Here is a 24,628-nt window from a genome sequence, read left to right as displayed (position 1 = left end):
TATGTGGCCTGGCCCACAGCCTCCACTTCTCACAAGACTCTCTGTCTGCCAGTTGGGCACACTTTCCTCCTATGGTCCTTGGCATTGGTCATACCAGATAAGCTCCACTTAATTAAATTGAGTAGGTATTTGAGTACCAACATTCTGTTTGAGACACTTGTATATATCAATGAATGAAATATAAAGACATTACTGCCCTCACCGTGTTTATAGTCTAGTGGAGTGAGGTAAACAACATGATAAAAATGTAAATTTTAGACTATTTTACAAGATAAACATGATCAAAAAAGAAAAGGGCAGGGGCGCCTGGGTGGCTTGGTCAGTTAAGCGTCCGACTTCGGCTCAGGTCACAATCTCACAGCTTGTAGGTTTAAGTACCACATCAGGCTCTGTCCTGACAGCTCGGAGCCTGGATCCTGCTTCGAATTCTGTGTCTCCCTCTCTCTCTGCCCCTCCGTCCTTCCCTCCCTCCACCTGTCTGTCTCTCTCTGTCTCTCTCTCTCTTTCTTTCTCTCTTTTTCTCTCTCAAAAATAAACATTTAAAAATTTAAAAAGGGCAGAGTACAGGAAACTGTGGAGTGCTGGAGAAAAAATGAAGGGTGCATTTTATTTTATTTTTTTAAGTATAATTTACACAGTGTTAGATTAGTTTTAAATGTTTTATATAATGATTCAATCATTCTGTGCATTAGAGATGATCACAAGTGTCCTGTTTTTAAAATTTTTTTCTCCAGGGTAGTTAACATGCAGTGTTTCACTAGTTGCAGCTGTACAATGAAGTGATTCAACGGTTCCATATGTTACTCAGTGCCCATCAGGATAAGGGTACACTTAATCCCATTTATCTGGTTCACCCATGTCCCCAACCTCCCTCCCGCTGTTCTCTATACTTAAGAGTCTGTTTTTTTCTTTTTTTTGTTTCTTAAATTCCACAAATTAGTGAAATCATATGGTATTGGTCTTCCTCTGACTTCCTTTATTGAACATCCTACCCTCTAGGTCCATCCGTGTTGTTGCAAATGGCAAGAATGCATTCATTTTTATGGCTAATATTCTAGTGTGTGTGTGTGTGTGTGTGTGTGTACACACATGCCACATCTTTATCTTTATGCATTCATCTATCAGTGGACACTTGGCTTGCTTCTATGTCTTGGCTATTGTAAATAAGGTTACACTAATCATATGGGTGCATATTTTTTTTGAATTAGTATTTTCATTGTCTTTTGGTAGATATCCAGTAATGGGATACCTGGATCATATAGTAATTCTATTTTTAATTTTTTGAGGGACCTCAATACTGTTTTCTAATAGGCTGCATTAGTTTGCATTCCCACCAGAAGTCCCAAGGGTTCCTTTTTTCTCCACATCCTCACCAACTCTTGTTTTTCTTGTATTTTTGATTTTAACCATTGTGACAGGCTTGAGGTGACATCTCATTGTGGTTTTGATTTGTATTTCCCTGGGGATGAGTGATGTTGAACATCTTTTCATGTGTCTGTTGGCCATTTGTATGTCTTCTTGGGAAAAATGTCTATCCAGTTCCTCTGCCTGTTATTTAATTAGATTTTTAAAATTTTTGGTGTTGAATTGCTTAAGTTCCTTATGTAGTCTGTATATTAACCCCTTATTGGATATATCATTTGCAAATAGCTTCTCTCAGTAGGTTTTTTTTGTTTGTTAATTGTTTCTTTTGCTGTGCAAAAGCTTTTTATTTTGGTGTAGTCCCAGTAGTTTATTTTTGCTTTTATTTCTCTTGTCTCAGGAGACAGGTCTAGAAAAATGTAGCTACAGCTAGTTTCAAACACATTACTACCCATATTTTCTTCTAGTTTTATGGTTTCAAGTCTTTCATTTAAATGTTTAATTCATTTTGAGTTTATTTTTGTGCATGATGTGAGAAAGTGGTCCAGTTTCATTTTTTTGGCATGTGGCTGTTCAGTTTTCTCAGTACTATTTGTTGAAGAGACTGTCTTTTCCCTATTGTATATTCTTGTGGGTTTATTTCTGGGTGCTCTACTCTGTTCCATTGATCTGTGTCTGTTTTTATGCTAGTACCATACTGTTTTGATTACTATAGCTTTGTAATATAACTTGAAATCTGGAATTGTGATACCTCCTAGTTTGTTCTTTCTCAAGATTACTTTGGCTGTTTGGGGTCTATTGTGGTCCCATACAAATTTTAGGTTTATTCTAGTTCTGTGAAAAATGCTTTTGGCATTTTTATAGGGATTGTATTGAATCTAGATTGCTCTGAGTAGTATGAACATTTTTTTTTATTGGTTTCAGGAGTAAAATTTAGTGACTTATCACATACATATAACACCCAGTGCTCATCACAAGTGCCCTCCTTAATGCTCATCACCCATTTATCCTATCCCCCCCACCTTCTCTCCAGCAAACCTCAGTTTGTTCTCTGTATTTAAGAGTCTTTTATGGTTTGACTCCTTGTTTTAATCTTCTTTTATTTTTCCTTCCCTTCCCCTATGTTCATCTGTTTTGTTTCTAAAATTCCACATGAGTGAAATTATTTGATACTTGTCTTTCTCTGACTTATTTCACTTCGCTTAGCATAACACACTCTAGTTCCATTCATGTTGCTGCAAAGGCAATCTTTCTTCCTTCCTTCCCTCCTTCCTTCCTTCCTTCCTTCCTTCCTTCCTTCCTTCCTTCCTTCCTTCCTGATGGCCAGTTAATATTCCATTGGGTGTGTGTGTGTGCACATCTTTTTTATCCATTCATTAGTCGATGGACATTTGGTCTCTTTCCATAGTTTGGCTAATGTTGATAGCACTGCTGTAAAAATTGGGGTGCATGTGCCCCTTCAAATGAGCATTTTTGTATCCTTTGGATAAATTCCTAATAGTGCAATTGCTGGGTTGTAGGTAGTTCTATTGTTAACTTTTTGAGGAACCTCCATACTGTTTTTCAGGGTGGCTGCACCAGTTGGTATTCCCACCAATGTCACAAAAGGGTTCCCCTTTCTCTGCATCCTTGCCAACTGTTGTTGCCTGAGTTGTTAATGTTAGCCATTCTGACAGGTGTGAAGCGGCGTCTCATCGTGGTATTTGGTCTGTATTTCCCTGCTGATGAGTAATGTTGAGCATCTTTTCATGTGTCTGTTTGCCTTCTGGATGTATTCTTTGGAAAACTGTCTATTCATGTCTTCTGCCCATTTTTTAATGGATTATTTGTTTTTTAGGTGTTGAGTTGGTAAGTTATTTATAGATTTTGGATACTGACTCTTTATCCTATATGTCATTGGCAACTATCTTCTCCCATTCCATCAGTTGCCTTTTAATTTTGTTGATTGTCTCCTTTGCTGTGCAAAAGCTTTTTATCTTGATGAAGTCCCAATAGTTCATGTTTGCTTTTGTTTCCCTTTCTTCCAGAGACTTGTCTCCTAAGAAGTTGCTGCAGCCAAGGTCATAGGGGTTGCTGACCATGTTCTTTTAGCATTTTGATGGTTTCCTGTCCCACATTTAGGGTTTTCATCCATTTTGAGTTTATTTTTGTGTGTGGTGTAAGAAAGTGGTCCAGGTTCATTCTTCATGTTGCTGTCCAGTTTTCCCAAGACCATTTGCTGAAGAGACTGTCTTTTTCCCATTGGATATTCTTCCCTGCTCTGTTGACAATTAGCTGACCATATAGTTGTGGGTCCACTTCTGTGTTCTCTCTTCTGTTCCATTGATTTTTGTGTCTGTTTTTGTGCCAATACCATACTGTCTTGATGATGAAGCTTTGTAATACAGTGTGAAGTCTGGAATTGTGATGCCTCCAGCTTTGGTATTTCTTTTTCAACACTACTTTGGCTATTTGGAAGTCTTTTCTAGTTTCATCAAATTTTAGAATTGTTTGTTTTAGCTCTGAAGAATCCTGGTGTTATTTTGATAGGGATTGCACTGAATGTGTAGATTGCTTTGGGGTAGTATAGACATTTTAACAATATTTGTTCTTTCAATCCATGATCATGGATTTTTTTCCATTTCTTTGTGTTGTCTTCAGTTTCTTTCATAAGCGTTGTATAGTTTTCAGAGTACAGGTTTTTACCTCTTTGGTTAGGTTTATTCCTAGGTATCTTATGCTTTTTGGTGCAATTGTAAATGGGATTGATTCCTTGATATCTCTTTCTGCTGCTTCATTATTGGTGTACAAAAGTGCAACAGATTTATTTATGAACATTTTGACAATACAGTTTCTTTCAGTCCATAAGCATGGAGTATCTTTCCATTTGTGTCCTCTCCAATTTCTCTCATCAATGTTTTATCACTTTCAGAGGCCAGGTCGTTCACCTGCATGGGGTATTCCTAGGTATTTTACTCCTTTTGTGCAATTGTAAATGGGACTGTTTTCTTAATTGCTCTTCTACTTCATTATTAATATATAGAAATGCAACTGATTTCTCTGTATTAATTTTGTATTTTGTTACCAGACTGAAAATATTTATTAGTTCTAGTAGTTTTTTGTAGTCTTCAGAGTTTTCCATATGTAGTACCATGTCATCTGCAAAGTTTTAATTTTTCCTTACCAGTGTGGATGCCTTTTAATTTTTTTTCTTAGCTGATTCCTGGGGTGGGACTTCCCATACTGTGTTAATAAGTGAAGGTGGTGAGAGTAAGCATCCTTGTCTTGTTCCTGATCTTAGAGGAAAACTTTTCCGTTTTTAACCATTGGGTATGATGTTAGCTGTGGGTTTTTTATATATGGCCTTGTAATGTTGAGGTAGGTTTCATTTAAATCTACTTTGTAGAGAGTTTCTATCATGAATGAATATTGTACTTTGTCAGATGCTTTCCCTGCATTTATTGAGATGATCATATGGTTTTTATCCTTTCTCTTGTTGATGTATCACATTGATTTGTGAATATTGAGTCCTCCCCACCCCCCTGTATCCCTGGAATAAATCCCACTTGATTGTGTTGAATGATTTTTTAATGTATTATTGAATTTGGTTTACTAATATTTTGTTGAAGATTTTTACATTTATGTCAATCAGAGAAATTGGCCTATAAGTTTCTTTTTTTGTAGTGTCTTTGGTCTTGGTATCAGGGTAATGCTGGCCTCATAGAATGATTTTGGAAGTTTTCCTTCCTCTTCTAATTTTGGGAAGAGTTTGAGAAGAATTGGCATTAACTCTTCTTTAAGCATTGGGTAGAATTCACCTGTTAAGCTGGTCCCGGACTTTTTGTTTGTTGGGAGTTCTTTGATTACTCTTTCAATTTTATTGGAAGTAATTGGTCTGTTCAAATTTTCCATTTCCTTCTGATTCAGTCTGAAAGATTACACATTTCTAGAAACTTAGCCATTTCTTCTAGCTGTCCAGTTTGTTGGCATATAATTTTTTCATAACATTCTTTTGTAATTTTTTGTATTTTTGTGATGTTAGTTTTTTCTCCTTTTTCATTTCTGATTTTATTTACTTTGGTCTTATCTCTTGTTTTTTTCTTGATGAGTCTGGTCTGAAGATTTATCAATTTTGTTGATTTTTTCAGACAACCAGTTCTTGGTTTCCTTTATCTTCTCTCTCTCTCTCTCTCTCTCTCTCTCTCTCTCTCTCTCTCTCTGTGTGTGTGTGTGTGTGTGTGTGTGTGTGTGTGTGTTGTCTCTATTTCACTTACTTCTGCTCTAATCTTTATTATTTCCTTACTTCTACTGGTGTTGGGTTTTGTTCTTATTTTTCTTGCTCCTTTAGATGTAAGGTTGAGTTGTTTGCTTCAGTTTTCTCTTGTTTCTTGAGGTGGGTCTGTGTTGCTATAAAACTTCCCTTTTAGAACTGTTTCTTTTGCTGCATCCCAAAGATTTTGGACAGTTATGTTTTTATTTTCATTTGTTTCCATGTATTTTTTTATTTCCTATTTGATCTCTTGATTTTCCCGTTGTTTAATAGCATGCTGCTTAGCCTCCACATGTGTGTTTTTTCCAGTTGTTTTCTTGTAATAGATTTCTAGTTTTATACCCTTGTGGTCAGAAAAGATGCATGATATGATTTTAGTCTTCTTAAATTTATGGAGACTTGTTTTGTGGACTAACATATGGTCACTCCTGGAGAATGTTCCATGTGCACTTGGAAAGAATGTGTATTCTGCTGTTTTTAGATAGAATGTATATATCTGTTAGGTCTATCTGATCTAATGTAACATTCATAGCCACTATTTCCTGGTTTTCTGTTTGGATGATCTATCCAGTGATGTAAACAGGGTGTTAAAGTCCCCTAATATTACTGCATTCCTGTCAATTCCTCCCTTTATGTATGTTAATAATTCCTTTATGTATTTATGTGCTTCCATGTTGAGTGCATAGATAAATTGTTACACCCTCTTGTTGGATTGTACCCCTTATGTAGTGCCCTTCTTTGTCTTTTGCTACAGTATTAAGTATCTTGTCTAATAAAAGTATTGCTACTGTAGCTTTTTTTCCCCACTTCCATGTATGTATGTTTTTTTATCCCTTCATTTTCAGTCTGCACGTAGTATCTTTAGGTCTGAGGTGAGTCTCTGATAGACAGTATATAGATGATCTTATTTTTTGAATCCGCTCAATCACCCTGTGTCTTTTGATTGAAGCATTTAGTCCATTTACTTTTAATTATTGGTAGGCATGTATTTATTGCCACTTCATTGCTTGTTTTATGATTGCTTTGTAGTTCTTCTCTGTTTCTTCTCTTGTTCTCTTCCCTTGTGGTTTTATGGCTTTCTTTAGTGTTATGCATGGATTTCTTTCTCTTTATTTTTGTGTATCTATTACAGGCTTTTGCAGTTACCATGAGGATCATATATAACATCCAAAGTATACAGCAATTTGTATCCAGTTGATGGTCACTTAAGTTTGATCCCATTCTAAAGGCACTAAATTGTTACTTTCTCCTCCACATTGTATGTATATGATGTTATATTTTGCATCCTTTTATTTTGTATATTCCTTGACTGATTTTTGTGGATGAAATTGATCTTACAACTTTTGTGTTTTAACCTCCATATTGGTTAAAAGAAGAATGGGTATTAACTCTTTTTTAAGCGTTGGGTAAAATTCATCTGTTAAGCTGGTCCTGGACTTTTTGTTTGTTGGGAGTTCTTTGATTACATAAGTGATTAATCTGCTACCTTTATTGTGCGATCACATTTGCCTGTGAAATTGTTCCCTTTTATAATTTTCTTCTAGTGGAAATGCTTCATTTTTTATATCTTAGTGTGTTATCTGTTGAAATTCTCTTCTATTAGAGTCACTCTCCCTCTATGATAATGTTCCTTGCCCATGTAAATATATGACGATGAATCTTTGCCTTTGCCATATTCATATACATAACTTTATTAGATATTAATGATTTCTGAAAACAAGATCTTAGAACAAGGGATAATTTTGAGGCTGCTTTGATTTAGGGAAACTCAATTAACAATTGGCAGCAGTTTTTAGAAATGTCGGAGCAGCCATGGTGAAGTGAGACTTTGCTTAAGGCTTTTATAGATGGTATTTATTGGTTGATCTTGATGGAATCTCTGCATCAAATTATTCACTGATGTTTAAGAAGAGAAGAGGGGTGGTAAATACGTGGGATGACAAATGAAGTAACAAGATTCTCTCCCTGCTTGCAACATTTCCAGTAAAGCTAAAAATATGTAGCTTAGGCATCTGATCAGGAATGCCTGCCACTGTTTATAATCTGAGAGACCCAGTGGCCTTAGCAATGTTATATAATTATGAAATCAACCTGCCTACATGTATAGTAGATTAGTTTGTTCTTTCCCTTGATTCCTGAACTTTCTGGATTTTGGATTTATGAACTAAAACTGTTTTATTTTGTTATGTGAGTCTTTAGGCAACTTCTAAAACCCATCTTTTTCAGTAATAACTTCAAGGAAATTAAGGTATATTTGGTTTGTAATTATATTTTATTTGTATTTTATGTATTCATTTATATTGTTAAACTGTACTAGTACATACTTCAGTGAGGTGTCATTTGCTCCAAAGCTGTTATATATCAACCACAGCGAACTATGGACTGATCCATATAGGCATATATTTGTTCAAGTACAAACAGACTATATAATTATACTGACATTATGGTAGTCAGGAAGGGGATTAATGATTCCAGGATATGTTAATTCTTTGTTAGACTGGAAGGTGTTTGAAGACAGAATATTACTTTTTGTATGTTTGCATTCCCTTAGAGTTAATACAACTCCTTACATAAAGTAGAAATCCATGAATATTCTTAAAATTGATGAGTGATGTTTCTCTGTGCTATTTAAAGAATTCTATAAGGGAAAATCTGAGAATGTTCTATTGGTGTTATGATTAGAGCACCTGTTTGGGGGCTGCTGTCTTTTCTCAGGATGTTGGTAGTGCCAGCTGTTTGACAGTTCTCCACTTCCCAAAGCAAGCTTATACTAGCTAGAGTGGTTATAATTACAGATGGTGGTGCTGGCTTAGGTTCCAATCTATGCCTCAGTCTTACCTTCTCCCTCCCTGATCCACTTCCCACATTTGTACCATTTGTACAAAAACATAAATCTGGGGACACCTGGTGGCTCAGTTCGTGAAGTAACTGATTCTTGATTTAGGCTTAGGTCATGATCTCATGGTTCATGAGATTGAGCCCTGCGTCAGGCTCTGTGCTTACAGCATGGAGCCTGCTTGAGATTCTCTCTCTCCCTCTCTCTCTCTGCTTCTCCCCTGCTTGCTCTCTCTCTCTAAGTAAATAAATAAACATTAAAAAACCCACAAATCTGATCATATTCCTTGCTTAAAATTATTCTAAGACTTTCCAGTCCTCTTTTTTTTTTTTTTTTTTTTTTTTAATGTTTTACTTATTTTTAAGACAGAGAGACAGAGCATGAGTGGGGAGGGGCAGAGAGAGAGACACACACAGAATCTGAAGCGGGCTCCAGGCTCTGAGCTGTCAGCACAGAGCCCGATGCGGGGCTTGAACTCACAAACTGTGAGATCATGACCTGAGCCGAAGTTCGATGCTTAACCAACTGAGCCACCCAGGCGGCCCTCCAGTCCTCCTTTAAGTGTAGATTAGGTGCCCCTCCTTCTTCTGTACTTGTGTGTACTTACACTGGAATGCTCATACCCTACATTGTATGTGGATTTATGGATTATATAGATGCTGACATAGGTATTGACTTTCAGTTTTGTGTCCCCAGAGCCTTCCTTGTATTTGGCAGACCCACGAATAGATACACTGAAATGTTTATAATGCAGTATCATTTTTCATTCAGTAAACCTTATAAATATTTCTGGCTCCACCCTTTAGGTTTTTCCACTGCATACACACAATAGGAAGACATGGACTTACTGCTTAGTGGCCATAAATACAAATTTCTATAAAAGTTAAACAAGAAGGCAGACTTTGTATAATTTCAGACATGTGGTAATTTGCATGCTTATGGGTTGCCCTATTTTATGTAATGTCCATAAAAATGTGGCATGGAATCTTCATTATTTTTAATATAGATAGCACATGACCACCCAAATGAAAAATTTTAAGCAAATCTACTTTTTCCCTCCCAAATATGTAATTAGTCACTTCAAGACATTTTTGCTATTCTTGTCTTTAGGTGGAGCTGTTAAAGTTAAATAAGTGTGAATATCTGTCAAACACAGTTCTTGCAAGAGTGCACGTACATTTTATATATTGTGAGAAAAGCATAATTAATAGCTAATTAGGATAATGAAAGTAATATACACCAGATGTAGAGAAGACCTTGTGGAAAATTAGTATGAATTAGGTAACATGTGATTTGGTCAAAGCAAGCTTGTTGAGAAGAATTAAAACAGTGGACATGTGGAGGGACAATCAGTGGCTGTCTAGCTCCTACACCTAGGGAATAATTTAATCAAGTTTGCTATTGTAATACTCAGGGCTTCAAGCTGTTCGGTTTTCACAAGTTGATAACTTGGGATTTGGGCCCTGATTTTCAGCATTCCTATATGGTCAAAGTTTCATGTTGAGATGATCACTTTTCAAGTAATTTAATAAAATCCTCTCCATGTATAAGAATGGAAAAGTAATGAGAGACCTCAGGTACTCTGTTTCATGCCCCAAATCGTCCAGATACCACTTAATTAATACAAGTCTAATACTTGGTATGTAACTCATTTTCTACTTAATGTTCATTGATTGGCAATAGTCAGATTTTCTTTTTTATTAAATTCCTTCCAAATGTTCACCTGAATATCCTATTATAAGAAGCTGAAATTCAGTAATATCTTGATTGGTTTATATAGCTATATTTTGAAGCGACATCTACATAATCAATCTCTAACATCTGTTGATATCTGAAATGCCAGGCATTGTTCTCAGTAAGTATTTTACAAACATCATGCCACTGGATTCTCATAACAATAGGTATAGGCATCATGAGAATCATCATTATCCCCATTTTCGATGAGGTTAATTGAGCCATAGACAGATGAAGTAATTTGTTCAAGGTCACACAGATACAGATAGGGTTGCACCTGAGATTGGAAGCCCAGTTACTGTACCTCCAGGCCTCTTGTTTTTAAGCATGGTATACATATATTGATAGTTATAAATAATGTAAAAAATTATCTTTTTTATTTACATAAGGACATAGAATAGTCTTTTAAGTGATAAATCCTCTTGATTAATTTACTTCATTGACTGTATCCAAAGTTACTACAGATGTAAGTAGCACAGCCATCATCTGTATTACAGGCATTTTTTCCTACCCATTCGGGATTACTAATTGAGCCTTACAAATTACCTGTTCTTCATTTGCTTTCAGGCAGTAATGCTTAAGCCATATTCTAATCTTAAAATGTTTATAGGTACTAAAACCTTGTTCCACTAACGTTATGGACTAGGAGTTCTGTAAATAACAATGCCATGGATCTACTCAGGAACTGAATAAATAGAAACCTCAATTATGGGTTAAGGTAATATATCTAGCCCTGATGCAAACACTTGAGTCTATTTAATGTTTAAAAGGAACTTTGTTGAATTTCTGTTTTAAAAGGAGAAGAACCTAGAGATTGAAACGAGTATATGAAAAGTAGAGTCAAACTGTGATATAAAGAAACTAATTCTTCAAATATCTCCTGAGTATAGTAACAATTCTAATATCAAGAAAAGTAAAAACGGTCTAGTTCCATGTAGATAGACTTTATCTACTGATTGTTAACTGCGTTCTCAAATCCTGAGATATAATGTCTCTGTTTAATTTTTGTTGTGCTTAAGATACTTGTTTTATAGGTTTCTCATCAACATATCTCATTTCATGCAATTTAATTAAATTGTCTCCTGAATTCTGTTAAAATCCTCCTGGATTACTTTATCAGTAAAATTTTATTTGCCTACCTACTTAGAGAAGGAGACAAAGAAAGGAGTCTGTTTTTGTCAAGTGCACTTTGAAGATCTCATTTCGGTCTAAAGAGGGCTCAGATTAAGGGCTTTTTAAGTGATACCATGTTTTATATATTACTGGACTCCCATATTTTTTTATAGACCTGAGATTCTAGAACAGTTTTACTATCAAAGTTATCCTTTAATTGAATGCTAAATGATTTCAAAGTTATTTTCCTGTCACTTATTTTACTATTGGTACATATATGTATGTTAAGAAACAAATTTGATAGTATGTAGTACCTTCTTTTTTGTATCCTTTGGGTAAATACCTAGTAGTGCAATTTCTGGGTCATAGGATAGTTTTATCTTTAACTTTCTGAGGAACCTCCACACTGTTATCCACAGTGGCCGTTCCAGCTTGCATTCCCACCAACAGTGCAAGAGGGTTCCCCTTTCTCTGCATCCTGACCAACATCTGCTGTTTCCTGGGTTGTTAATTTTAGTCATTCTGACAGGTGTGAGGTGGTATCTCATTGTGGTTTTTGTTTTTCCCTGATGATAAGTAATGTTGAATATCTTTTCATGTGTCTCTTTGTCATTTGTATGTCTTCTTTGGAGAAGTCTTCTCATGTCTTCTGGCCATTTCTTAACTGTATTATCTTTGGGGTGTTGAGTTTGATAAGTTCGTCACAGATTTTAGATATTAACCCTTTATCCTATATGTCATTGGCAACTATCTTCTCCCATTCCATTGGTTGCCTTTTAGTTTTGTTGATTGTTTCCTTTGCCAAGAGCTTTTTATCTTGATGAGGTCCCAATAGTTCATGTTTGCTTTTGTTTCCCTTGCCTCCAGAGACTTGTCTCGTACGAAGTTGCTGCAGCCAAGGTCACAGGGGTTGCTGCCTGTGTTCTCTTCTAGGGTTTTGATGGTTTCCCGTCTCACATTTAGGGTTTTCATCCATTTTGAGTTTATTTTTGTGTATGGTGTAAGAAAGTGGTCCAGGTTCATTCTTCTGCATGTTGCTGTCCAGTTTTCCAAACACCATTTGCTGAAGAGACTGTCTTTTTCCCATTAGATATTCTTTCCTGCTCTGTCAACAATTAGTTGACCATTTCTGGGTCCTCTGTTCTGTTCCATTAATCTGTGTCTGTTTTTGTGCAAGTACCATACTGTCTTGATGATGACAGCTTTGTAATACAGCTTGAAGTCCATAATTGTGATGCTTCCAGATTTGATTTTTCTTTTTCAATGTTACTTTGGCTTTTCAGGATCTTTTCTAATTCCATACAAATTTTAAAATTGTTTGCTCTAGCTCTGTGAAGCATGCTGGTGCTATTTTGATAGGGATTGCATTGAATATGTAGGTTTCTTTGGGTAGTATAGAAATTTTAACAATATTTGTTCTTCCAATCCATGAGCATGGAGTGTTTTTTCCATTTTTTTTTTGTGTTGTCTTCAATTTTATTCATAAGTGTTCTATAGTTTTCAGGATACACATTTTTTTAACCTCTTTGGTTAGGTTTATTCCTAGGTATCTTAATGGTTTTTGGTGCAGTTGTAAATGGGACTGATTCCTTCATAATTCTTTCTGCTGTTTCATTATTGGTGTATAGAAATGTAATGGATTTGTTGATTTTTATATCCTGTGACTTTGCTGAATTCATGTGCCCATTCTAGCAATTTTTTGGTGGAGTCTTTGGGTTTTCCTCAAAGAGTATCATGTCATCTACAAATATTGAAAGTTTGATTTCTTCCTTGCCTTTTATTTCTTTTTGTTGTCTGATTGCTGAGGCTAGGACTTCCAGTACTGTGTTGAACAACAGTGGTGAGGGTGGATGTTACTGTTATGTTCTTGACCTTAGAGGATGATATTAGCTGTGGGTCTTTTATATATGGCCTTTATGATGTTGAGGTATGTTCCTTCTATTACTACTTTTTTGAGGGTTTTTATCAAGAAAGGATACTATATTTTATCTAATGCTTTTTCTGCATCTATTGAACCATATGGTTCTTCTCCTTTTCTTAATGTGGTATATCACATTGATTTGCAGATTCTGAGGAATAAATCCCACTTGATCATGGTGAATAATTCTTTTAATGTACTGAGGATTCAATTTGCTAGTGTCTTAGAATTTTTGCACCATTGTTCATCAGGGATATTGGTCTGCAACTTTCCATTTTAGTGGGATATTTGTCTGGTTTTGGAACCAAGGTAATGTTGGCCTCATAGAATGAGTTTATAAGTTTTCCTTCCATTTCTTTTTGCTGGAACAGTTCCAAAAGAATAGGTATTCTTTTTTAGATGTTTGGTAGAATTCCCCTGGGAAGCCATCTGGCCCTGTATTCTTGCTTATTGAGAGATTTTTTTTTATTACTGATTCAATTTCCTTATTTGTAACGGGTATCTTCAAATTTTCTAGTTCTTCCTATTTCAGTTTTGGTAGTTTATATGTTTCTAGATATTTATTCATTTGTTCCAGGTTGCCCAATTTATTGGCATATCATTGCTCATAATATTCTCTTATAATTGTATTTCTATGGTTTTGGTGGTGGTCTCTCTTCTTTCATTCATGATTTTATCGGTTTGGGTCCTTTCTCTTTTCTTTTTGGTAAGTCTGGCTAGGGTTTTATCAATTTTGTTAATTCTTTGAAAAACCAGTTCCTGGTTTAGTTGATCTGTTTTTTGTTTTTGTTTTTTTTCTATATAACTTGTTTCTGCTCTAATCTTTGTTATTTCCCTTCTTTTGCTGGTTTTGGGCTTTATTTGCTGTTCTTTTTCCAGCTTTTTTAGGTGTAAGGTTAGGTTGTATATTTGAGATTTTTCTTCCTTCTTGAGGAAGGCCTGAATTGCTATATACTTCCCTCTTAGGACTGCCTTTACACTTTTGGACTGTTATATTTTCATTTTCATTGGCTTCAATGTATTTTTCCATTTCTTCTTTAATTTCCTGGTTAACCAATCCACTCATTCTTTAACAGGATGTTCTTTAACCTCCATGTATTTGAGGGCTTTAAATTTTTTTCTTGTGGTTGACTTCAAGTTTCAGAGTGTTGTGGTCTGAAAATATGCATGGTATGATCTCGATCTTTTTGTAGTGGTTGAGGCCTGATTTGTGACCCAGTATGTGATCTATTCTGGAAAAAGTTCCTTGTGCACTTGAAAAGAATGTGTATTCTGTTGTGTTAGGATGAAATGCTCTGAATATATCTGTTAAGTCCATCTGGTTCGATGTGTCATTCAAAGCCATTGTTTCCTTGTTTATCTTCTGCTTAGATGACCTGTCCATTGCTGTAGGTATGGTGTTAAAGTCCCCTACTATTACTGTATTATTATCAATGAGTTTAAGTTTGTTATTAATCGATTTATATATTTGGCTTCTATCAAGTTGGGGGCATAAATATTTACAATTATTAGCTCTTCTTGTTGGATAGACCCCTTTATTATGATATAGTATCCTTGATCTCTTACTATCATCTTTGGTTTAAAATCTAGTTTGTCTGGGGGCACCTGGGTGGCTCAGTCAGTTAAGCATCCAACTTTAGCTTAAGTCATGATCTCGTGGTTTGTGAGTTCTAGCCCCATGTTGGGCTCTGGGCAGACACTGCTGAGCCTGCTTCCGGTTCTCTGTCTCCCTCTCTCTCTGCCCTTCCCCCACTTGCACACACACTCTCTCTCTGTCTCAAAAATAAATAAACTTTTAAAAAATAAATAAAGTCTAATTTGTCTGATATAAGTATGGCTACTCCAGCTTTCTTTGATGTCCATTGGCATGATAACTGGTTCTCCACCCCTTCCCTTTCATTTTGGACGTGTCTTTGGGTCTAAAATGAGTCTCTTGTAAGCAGCATATCAAAGGGTCTTTTTTTTAACAATCCATTCTGATACCCTGTATCTTTTGACTAGAACATTTAGTCTATTTACATTCAGAGCAATTATCGATAGATATGATAGATATGAATTTAGTGCTGCTGTATTACCTATAAAGTTGCTGTACATTTAGATTGTCTCTGTTCCTTTCTAGTCTTTTTTGCTTTTGGTTTCTCTTTCCTACTTAAAGGGTCCCCTTTAATAATTCTTGAAGAACTGGTTTAGTTTTTGCTTGTCTTGGAAACCTTTTATCTCTCCTTCTATTCTGAATGACTGCCTTGCTGAATAAAGTATTCTTGGATGCATATGTTTCCTGTTTCGCATGATGAATATATTATGCCACTCCTTCCTGGTCTGCCAACTTTCTGTGGACAGGTCTTCTGCTAACTTTATGTGTCTACCCTTGAAGGTTAAGGACCTTTTGTCCCTAACTGCTTTCAGAATTTTCCTTATATTTTTCAGGTTTCACTGTGATATGTCATGGTGTTAACCTGTTTTTGTTGATTTTGAGTGGAATCCTCTGTGTCCCTTGGACTTGAATGCCTATTTCCTTCTCCAGATTAGGGAGGTTATCAGCTATAATGTGTTCAAATAAACCTTCTATCCCTTTTTCCTGCCCTTTTTTTTTTTTTCCCTGGGACTCCTATGATACATATGTTATTGCACTTTGTAGAATCACTGATTTCCCTAAGTCTGTATTCATGATCTTACAGTTTTCTTTCCCTCTCCTTTTCAGCTTCATTATTTTCCATAATTTTATCTTCTATATCACCTATTCAGTCCTCTGCTTCCTCCATCCTTTAATCACATCCAGTCAGTTTTGCATTTCAGTTATAGCATTTGTTATTTCAGCCTGACTAGTTTTTAGGTCTCTTTGTCTGCAGCAAGTGTTTCTCTGGTGTTTTATATGCTTTTTTCAAGCCTAGCTAGTATTCTTATGACTGTTATTCTAAATTCTTACTTAGATATATTACTTACCTTTTTTGAGCAAATCCCTGGCTGTGTTTCTTCTTGATCTTTCTTTGGGGGAGAATTCCCTGTCTTGTCATTTTATCTAGTTTTCTGTCTTTTGTGTTAATGAAAGCTTATGTTTTCTGCTCCTAAGTGTAATGCTATATTAAGAAGGGATTATACTCTGTCTAGAGCATGGTGCTTCAGGAAATGCTTCTGGTGTGAAATGCTTCTGCTGCTTTCTCCCAGATCAGTCCTCTGCTGAGTTCCTCCTTGCTTTCACTAGGGAGTGTTTGGATCTTTAACTAGGTGTGCTTTGATTTGTTTGTTAAAATAAGCCTGATTTAAAAACAACAACAACAACAAAAAACCTCATCCAGAAAAAGAGAAAAGGAAAAGGAATAAAAAAAGAAAACAAAAAACTATAAGCCTGATTCCAAAGAAAAAGAAAATTAAAAAAGATGGGGAAAAAAAGAAAAAAAAAAAGCCTGATCAAAAAAAAAAGGAACAAAAACTATAAGCCTGATTCCAAAAAAAAAGAGAGGAAAAAGACAAGAAAAAGAAAAAAAAAAAAAAAAAAAGAAGCACCTGCTCCTATTTCCACCAGAACTGAAACTGATACTTTAGAGTACTCTGTGATCAGTAGACTTGGTTGGAGTGTCTACGTTGGTCCTCTGGGGGAGAGGCCGGCTGTGCTGGCTCACAGAGCTGACCTAGTAAAGATGCTCCTGCAGGGTGGGGGTGGGGTTTGGTATAAGTGACTCCACCCTCCACTGGGGGCACTGTGTTGCTCACTGAAGTCCAACCCCGCTGGTAGGCAGGGGGGAAGATGGTGTTACTCTGCTTTCTAGTCCCCAGGTCTGGGAGCTCTCACCAGCCACTGTTCAGGAAACCCTTACAGACACGCACACAATCTCCCCTCCTGTGGCCCAGACTTCCATCAAATCCTTGCACTCAACCAGTCTGTGCCTGGGTCATTGACATGCCTGGCACCACAGCTCTTCTGTGTTTTAGTTCTAGTGCGCGGCTGGGATTCAAAACTCCAAATCTTTTTTTTTTTTTTTTTTTTTTTTTTTTTTTTTTTTTTTTTTTTTTTTAGTATAATTTGTCAAATTGGCTTCCATACAACACCCAGTGCTCATCCCAACAAGTTCCCTCCTCAATGCCCATCACCCACTTTCCCCACTCCTCCACCCCCCATCAACCCTCAGTTTGTTCTCTGTATTTAAGGGTCTCTTATGGTTTGCCTCCCTCCCTCTCTGTTTAGTAACTTTTTTTTTTCCCTTCCCCTCCCCCTCCCCCATAGTCTTCTGTTAAGTTTCTCAAGATCCACATATGAATGAAAACATATGGTATCTGTCTTTCTCTGGCTGACTTAGTTCACTTAGCTTAATACCCTCCAGTTCCATCCTCGTTGCTGCAAATGGCCAGATTTCATTCTTTCTCATTGCTAAGTAGTATTCCATTGTATATATAAATCACATCTTCTTTATCCATTCATCAGTTGATGGACATTTAGGCTCTTTCCATAATTTGGCTATTGCAAAACTCTAAATCTTAAAGGATTACACTCCTCTTCTCTGGAGTAGAGCCTTGCAGTGCTGTGCCTGGTGACTTTCTGTCCCAGAAAAGCAGCTGCAGGGCTGTGCAGGTGCCTGGAGTTTATGGTGAAGCACAGAGAAAAGCTGCAACCAGTTATCTACCTTCTGCACATGCTTCTATCCCCTGCTGTTGAATGGCTACTCAAAGGTGCCACCCAGGTCTTTTGTCCTTAGGAAATATATCCTTCCAAATGCACTCCAGGAAGCAGAATGTTGTCTCCCAGAGTGACCCAGGGGATCCCCATACCACTCTATCCACTCTCAGGGGCCTCTACCCTCCTTCTCCCCAGGAGCACCGACACCCTCCTAGATCAACTCCGGTGAATGGCACGAACTTCCAGAACCTCAGAATTTGAGCTCTAATGTTGGCAAAAACTTGTGATAGTCCATTCCTCCCAATTCCCCAGTCATTGGTTTTAGGGGAATGCTTTTTTTTGCCTAAACCAAATGGGATGCTCACACTCTCTTGCTCCTGCGCGCGCGCGCTCTCTCTCTCTCTCTCTCTCTCTCTCTCTCTCTCTCTCTCTCCTGTGCAGAAAGGGTTCCTACCCTACATGGCACTATAGCTTTTCTTTCCCCCACCTCATGTCTCTGCACCTCATACCTCAAATTATGAAGATTGTTCTCTTAATCCCTAGATCGATTTCCTAGGTGTTCAAAATGATTTGATATTGCTCTAGCTGTGTTCAAGGGACAAGACTAGCCCAGGGTCCCTCTACTACAATGCCATCCTGACTACTCCCTCTGTAGTATATTCTTTTTTAATGAGGAGGCTAGTGAATAATCATATAAAAAAAATTTAAAAACTTTTTAATGTTTATTTATCTTAGAGAGATAGAGCATGAGTGGAAGAAGGGAAGAGAGAGAGGGTGACACAGAATCTGAAGCAGGCTCTAGGCTCTGTGCTGACAGCTCAACACGGGACTCAAACTCACAAACTGTGAGACCGTGACCTGAGCTGAAGTTGGATGCCTAACTGAAAATACAGGAAATAACTTTCCTACATACCATTTATAATCTATTTAGAAATATAATTGGAAAAGCTCCACAAAGAATAGCAAAGAAAATGATATATTTAATAATAAATGTAAAATCAAATGAATCACATTGAATTAAAACGTTACTGAGAGATATAAAAAGAAAACTTGAATAAATTGTAAGAGATCTCTTATTTCTACAGGTCTGCTACACAGAAATGTTAAATAGACTAAAATGTTGATTAGTTCTTTGAAATGATTTACAAAGAATTTGTAATGGAAAAAGCTTATGATATAATGTCAGGTGAAGACAAGTATGCCAAGAAAATATCACAAAAGTATGTCCAAATGTAAAACTATGTAACTATTACAGGATGGATAGGTTTTTTTCTATTTTTACACTTTTTGTGTTTTTTCCAATAAACATAAATGCTTATGGAATGTGGAAAAAAACCCACATTCAATGTATTTTAACAATTTAGATGAAAGGGTAAATAGTTTGCTTACCTTTCCTATGTTTGGCCTTAATGCAGGAAAAGAGGAGCTTTATGTTTTTTGATTCACATGCTTCTTCTGATTTCTAACTGATGGTTTTATATTCCCTTAGAAAGATGTGCGGGACATCCTCACCCCAATTCAGATTGAAGCTGCTTACCACCTTGGGCATCACGTCATCAGTAAACGAAGTACAGAGGAATTCCCCCCACTTCAACCAATTCTTCAGCAAAAGAAAGAAAAAGACAGAATTGAAAAAACGGTAAGAATATTTTCCTTTGTTCCAAACATTATGTGCATATAACTCAGTTTTTGAAATGTTGCATAACTCTGGGGAAATGAATTCTCTTTCTGAATTCTTTAAAATTTTTTATTTTTTAAAATTTTTTTAATATCTCATTAAACATTTTACTCATTTTTTTCCTTTTTTTTTTTCAATATATGAAATTTATTGTCAAATTGGTTTCCATACAACACCCAGTGGTCATCCCAAAAGGTGCCCTCTTCAATACCCATCACCCACCCTCCCCTCCCTCCTACCCCCCACCAACCCTCAGTTTGTTTAAAATTTTTTAAATCAATTTTCTTAATATACAAAGAGATTTATGCTCTGCCTTATTTTCCACTTTTCTTTACTTTTTATATTCCCTTTAGGATATTGAGCTCTGAGTGTGTTTCCATATGCATTTAGTTCAAGAAATGGCTTCCCATATACATGAGATGTTAATTTTCCCTCCTTGATACCTGGTCCATGAGGAAAGTATATTGCTAGGCAGCACTCCTAATGACAGTGAGTCACACTCATGAGCTTTATCCTCCTCTGTTTCATTTTCTGTCCCCTTCTCTCTTGTTTTGTCTTCCTCTCAGTCACCCTACACACAGATACACTCATATCTTGTTAGTCAAGTTCCTTTGCTGGCTTTTCCTCATTTACATACATACGGAATTTCTTTTTCATATTCAACTATAGGGTTTTTAGCCACATCCCAGGACCCATTGCGTTTTGAGATGGATCCTGCATTCTAACCAGTGGGCTGCTTTTTCTAGTGTATCCCCTAATAGCTCCATTTCACTGGCAGATTGTTTACTCCCAGGAGTCCAGTTGTTCGGACCTTTACTGTCCAACAGTGTCATCAACAGGATGTTTGGAGGCATGTTTTAAAGCATTTGCTAATGGCACACAATGTAAAAGGCAGAAGTGACATTTATTATTTTTTTAAATATGAAATTTATTGCCAAATTGGTTTCCATACAACACCCAGTGTGCTCATCCCAACAGGTGCCCTCCCCAATGCCCATCACCCACTTTCCCCTCTCTCCCACCCCCCATCAACCCTCAGTTCTCAATTTTTAAGAGTCTCTTATGTTTTGACATTTAAAGGGCTAGTTCATATCCTGTTTAGAGTAATTGCCCTTAAGTCACCTGAAGATATTTAAGATTACAATCATTGCTCTCTAGAATACTAGATCAAATGAACATAACTTAAGAGCAAGTTTTCTTGATACTCTTATGAATATAATTGTGGAAATCAGTGTTTTCACTCTTCTTTTGAACTTCAGTTGTCAATATCAACTATTTTTAAATATGTTTAATAATGAAAAATTCAATATTGTAAGTACACAAGCCAAAACCTTAGCAATTTATAGTTATGTTAGAATAATCTGCATTTTCGGGGGTGCCTGGGTGGCTCAGTTGGTTAAGCATCCAACTTCGGCTCAGGTCATAGTCTTGCGGTCCGTGGGTTCGAGCCCCGCATCCTGCTCTGTGCTGACAGCTCAGAGCTTTAGATTCTGTGTCCCCGCCTCTCTCTGCCCCTACTCTACTCATGCTCTGTCTCACTCTCTCAAAAGTAAATAAATGTTAAAGAGAAATTAGAATAACCTGCATTTTGATTTTTAGAACAACCTGCTTTACAAGTAAAAGTGGCAGGAAAAATATCACATTTACCTCATCATTTAGAGAGAGATTTACACTTCCCTTCTGCTTCCCCAGGTTGAAGTAGTCTGTGGTCTGACACCCTACCTGACAACATGCTAGTCATTTCCCATTTAATGAACCTAGCTCCTTCTCTGACTTTGTGGATTTCTCTCAGCATCTTTCCCTTTTTACCTGTTCCTCTTAGCTTCCTTTTTACCTCTCTCCACTTTTTCCTCTATCTTAGACCTCAGGTCTTCCCACGTACCTCTTAGTATCTCTGGGTCCTATTAAAATGTTCCGAGTTAAATAAGTTCTGGAACCCTTAGGATAGACTATCATTTAATTTAGCTCCAGGTGTCCTCCAGTAAAATTTCTAACTTTCTACATTTTGCTGTTTTCACTAAATGGAGGCTCACCTCCCATCACCTGTGAAAAGTGCATGCCATGCTTCTTAGTCGTAAGCGGGATCGCACAGTAGCACCAGCAAATTGAGAGGAATTCGGCGAAGGACACCCTGGCAGCACAGGCTTTAAATACCTACCTAGGGTACTACCTCAGTCTGCTTAAACTCATTTTTTTATAGCAATTGTAGAAGAAACAATAATCTTTCAATTTAACACATCTAGGCTTTATGTTAACGTGTTGGAAGAACTTGGTACCTTTTAGTCCTGCAGTTACTTGTCATTGGAACTGTGACTAATTCTCAAATCAAACTCCAAAAGGGACAAAATGAGGTGTTCATCAATTTTATTTCACTTTTCTCGTGTACCACAGATGGCAATTTCTTTCTAAAAAAAAAAAAAAGCATAGAAGTATACCTCCTTATTAAACTAACATAAAAAATACTGTTCTGTTTTACTTCCAGATAAATTTTGCAAGATTTTGTGCCCACCAAAATTGCTCTGCTGACTTACAGGTTTCTGGGAGAATTGGATTTTTTAAGTAAGTGTAGTTTCCTGTTCCTCACTGAGATGGGTAACGGGTGTGTGCTTGTCTGTTCTGACGAGACTAATCCTTGGGGACTAGAGGTATTCAATGAATTGAACAACATTCTGCTGAGAGAGATGAAGAGGTCTGTATATCCCTCCCTGAACATATATACTCAGAGCTAACCACTTTTTGAAAGAATGAGAATATGTGAGCACCAAGGTTTTAATCTTTTACTGACCACTCAGGAGATATTTCAGGATTTAATTGTGCCTTGGGTTATCATTATTGTAGTTATGTTTTAGACATTGTAAGTGCCTGTTAATAGAGTTTAGGTGGCAAAATGGGCTAACATCCACTAACATAAGGATTAGTTTTTTTTTAATCATCCACAAACTGGTTACATAAGTCAGACTGATGTACAAAACAAAAGAAATACCTAAATGTATATATGACACATTTGAAAGGGAATAAACCACTTTGCTTCTCTAAATTCATGGATGGGGGGACAGTAAAAAGAAAATACATGTATCATGCCAAGAATAATGCCTACACAAGACATAGCGAAAATTAGATAAAGGTTGCTTGCTTTTACTATTTTATCATGGGAAATAAGCCACTGCAATTTTGTATCCTGTCTAAATACCTTATTTGGAAATTGCTCTGTGTACTAGAAGGAAGATAGGAGAAATGAGGACCAGAGAGAGAGAATCTAAACTTAGGTTGAAGGCTCACTGTGTACAGGAAGTGAAAGAGGAATCAGTGGCAGGACAGGAAAACGGTAAACGATTTTGTGGAGGTAGGGATAGAAAGGAAACAAGTTTAATTGGGGCATGTTGAATCTGGTGCGATTTCCATGTATGCAGCTTTCCGCTTGAAAATCTAGTTCAGGATTGTATTTGGAAGTCTTCTCCCATTAGCAGTTTGTGAGCGTGCAGGGCTCGGGGGTGGGGAGATGCGTGGAGATGGGAATTTCAGAGAAAAGAACTAAGGATCAAGTTGGGGAGGAGTTGATTTTATTTAAAGATCTTAACAAGAATAGCAAGTCCCTGGGGGGAAACTGAAGAGGTATCTTTGGAGAACTAAGAAGAGAACCAAACCCATCGTGAAATAGCCAATGGAGAATATAGAAAGAGGGATTTAATACTGTAAAATTTTGTAGAGAGATCAGATACCACAATGCCTGAGGAAAGGTCATGGGAATTGGCATTTAGAACGGGACTGGCGGGTGAGAAAAGGCTGTCCCTGGCAAATTGTGAGATGGGAATTTCATTGCAGTAGTAGGCAGTCAGGTCTTAAGGGAAAAATAATATACTGGGGACGAGTAGTTTCAACTGAAGAATTTTTATGTAGTGATGAAATCTGTTATTTAATCATGGAAAAACATGAACACGCGTGAGGGTCGAAAGCAGAGGAAAGACTAAATCCAAGAGAGAAATGTCCTTAAAACCAGGGGGCACTTTTCAGACTCGACCTGAACTCTCCTCTGAAACATCTGACAGCCGCTCACTTCACCTTTTGCACATCTTTCGCATTAAGTTCCATGTTGCCATAGAACTCGCCTTCTGCTCCTACTTCTCTAGCTTTTTCTCAGTTGTTTTTGGAGGATCCATGCTTTTGGCTCTCCTGGGTTCCTGGACCATTCTCTCTCACCCCTTTCTCACACTCCCATATTTTCCCTGGGTAATCTTGCCCACAGCTGTGACCTCCCCTGGCCTGTCTACACTGCTGTTGCTCAGTATCTCAGAGTTCCACACCTACACTGGCAACTGTCCACTAAGACAGGTCCTGTTGGGGACCCAGTCACTGTCTACCAATGACACACAGATAGTTACCAAGGCCAACAACCTGGAGCTCAGCCTGCATTCTTCTCTTTTATCCCTGAAACACAATAAATTACTTAGTTCTGTGATACTACCACCTAAAGGTGTATTTGTTAATCTGTCCTACTTTTCTATCTCTACCACTATTGTTCCAAACCAGGCGCTCAATATCCTCCCTGGATCACCAGGCTTTCCCACTTTTTGGCCTTTGGGCCTCTGGTTTTGTATTCTAGTTCCTCTACCTGGGGTGATTCCAGAGTGTGAGCTTTCTGACATAAACTCCCTAATGTTGTTAGCAATGCTGCAGGACTTTTTTCCATTGATGGCAGGATACTTCAGAGTTGCTTGGCCCTGCATGCTTCCCTGAGCCTCTGTATCTTTTTGTTTCTCCCACTTACCTACCTGATTAATTCTTATTTACCTTATAAATCTCAGCTCTTTTCTAGGTAAAGCCCCCTTTGTCTCCAGCTACCCGAACCCAAGTCCTCCTGTGACCCTGGTCCCACTGCACTTAGGCTCACCACCATTACTGTCTGTCTCCATGCTATCCTGTGAGCTGCATCAAGGCAGGTTTCTGGCTTTTCATCCCAGTGCTCCCAGTGTCTAACACAGTGCCTGGAATGCTACAGGTGACTAATGGATGTTTGCTGAGAACAGAGCAAGGGCCTAAGGAAACAGTATGTAATGCGGTCAGACTCAGATGCAGGAGTTTGCCTTAGAGAGAAGTTAAGATTCTCCTTACCCTGAGCTAAGAAATTG

The 24,628-nt window shown here is 37.2% G+C and overlaps 1 protein-coding gene across 2 annotated transcripts in view; it reads left to right on the top strand.

Annotated features, from left to right (window-relative positions):
- ITGA4 (integrin subunit alpha 4) overlaps positions 1-24,628 on the top strand; it is an 89,245-nt gene that overhangs the window by 43,208 nt on the left and 21,409 nt on the right. For both annotated transcript variants that reach the window (XM_049615411.1, XM_049615412.1), the window contains 2 exons: positions 19,314-19,463; positions 21,985-22,061. In XM_049615411.1, the coding sequence (XP_049471368.1) occupies positions 19,314-19,463; positions 21,985-22,061 (227 nt within the window). The remainder of the gene's footprint in view (positions 1-19,313; positions 19,464-21,984; positions 22,062-24,628) is intronic.

The sequence above is a fragment of the Panthera uncia genome (assembly GCF_023721935.1).
Source record: "Panthera uncia isolate 11264 chromosome C1 unlocalized genomic scaffold, Puncia_PCG_1.0 HiC_scaffold_3, whole genome shotgun sequence".
In the NCBI taxonomy this organism is placed as follows: domain Eukaryota; kingdom Metazoa; phylum Chordata; class Mammalia; order Carnivora; family Felidae; genus Panthera; species Panthera uncia.
This window is presented reverse-complemented; position numbering and strand designations above follow the sequence as displayed.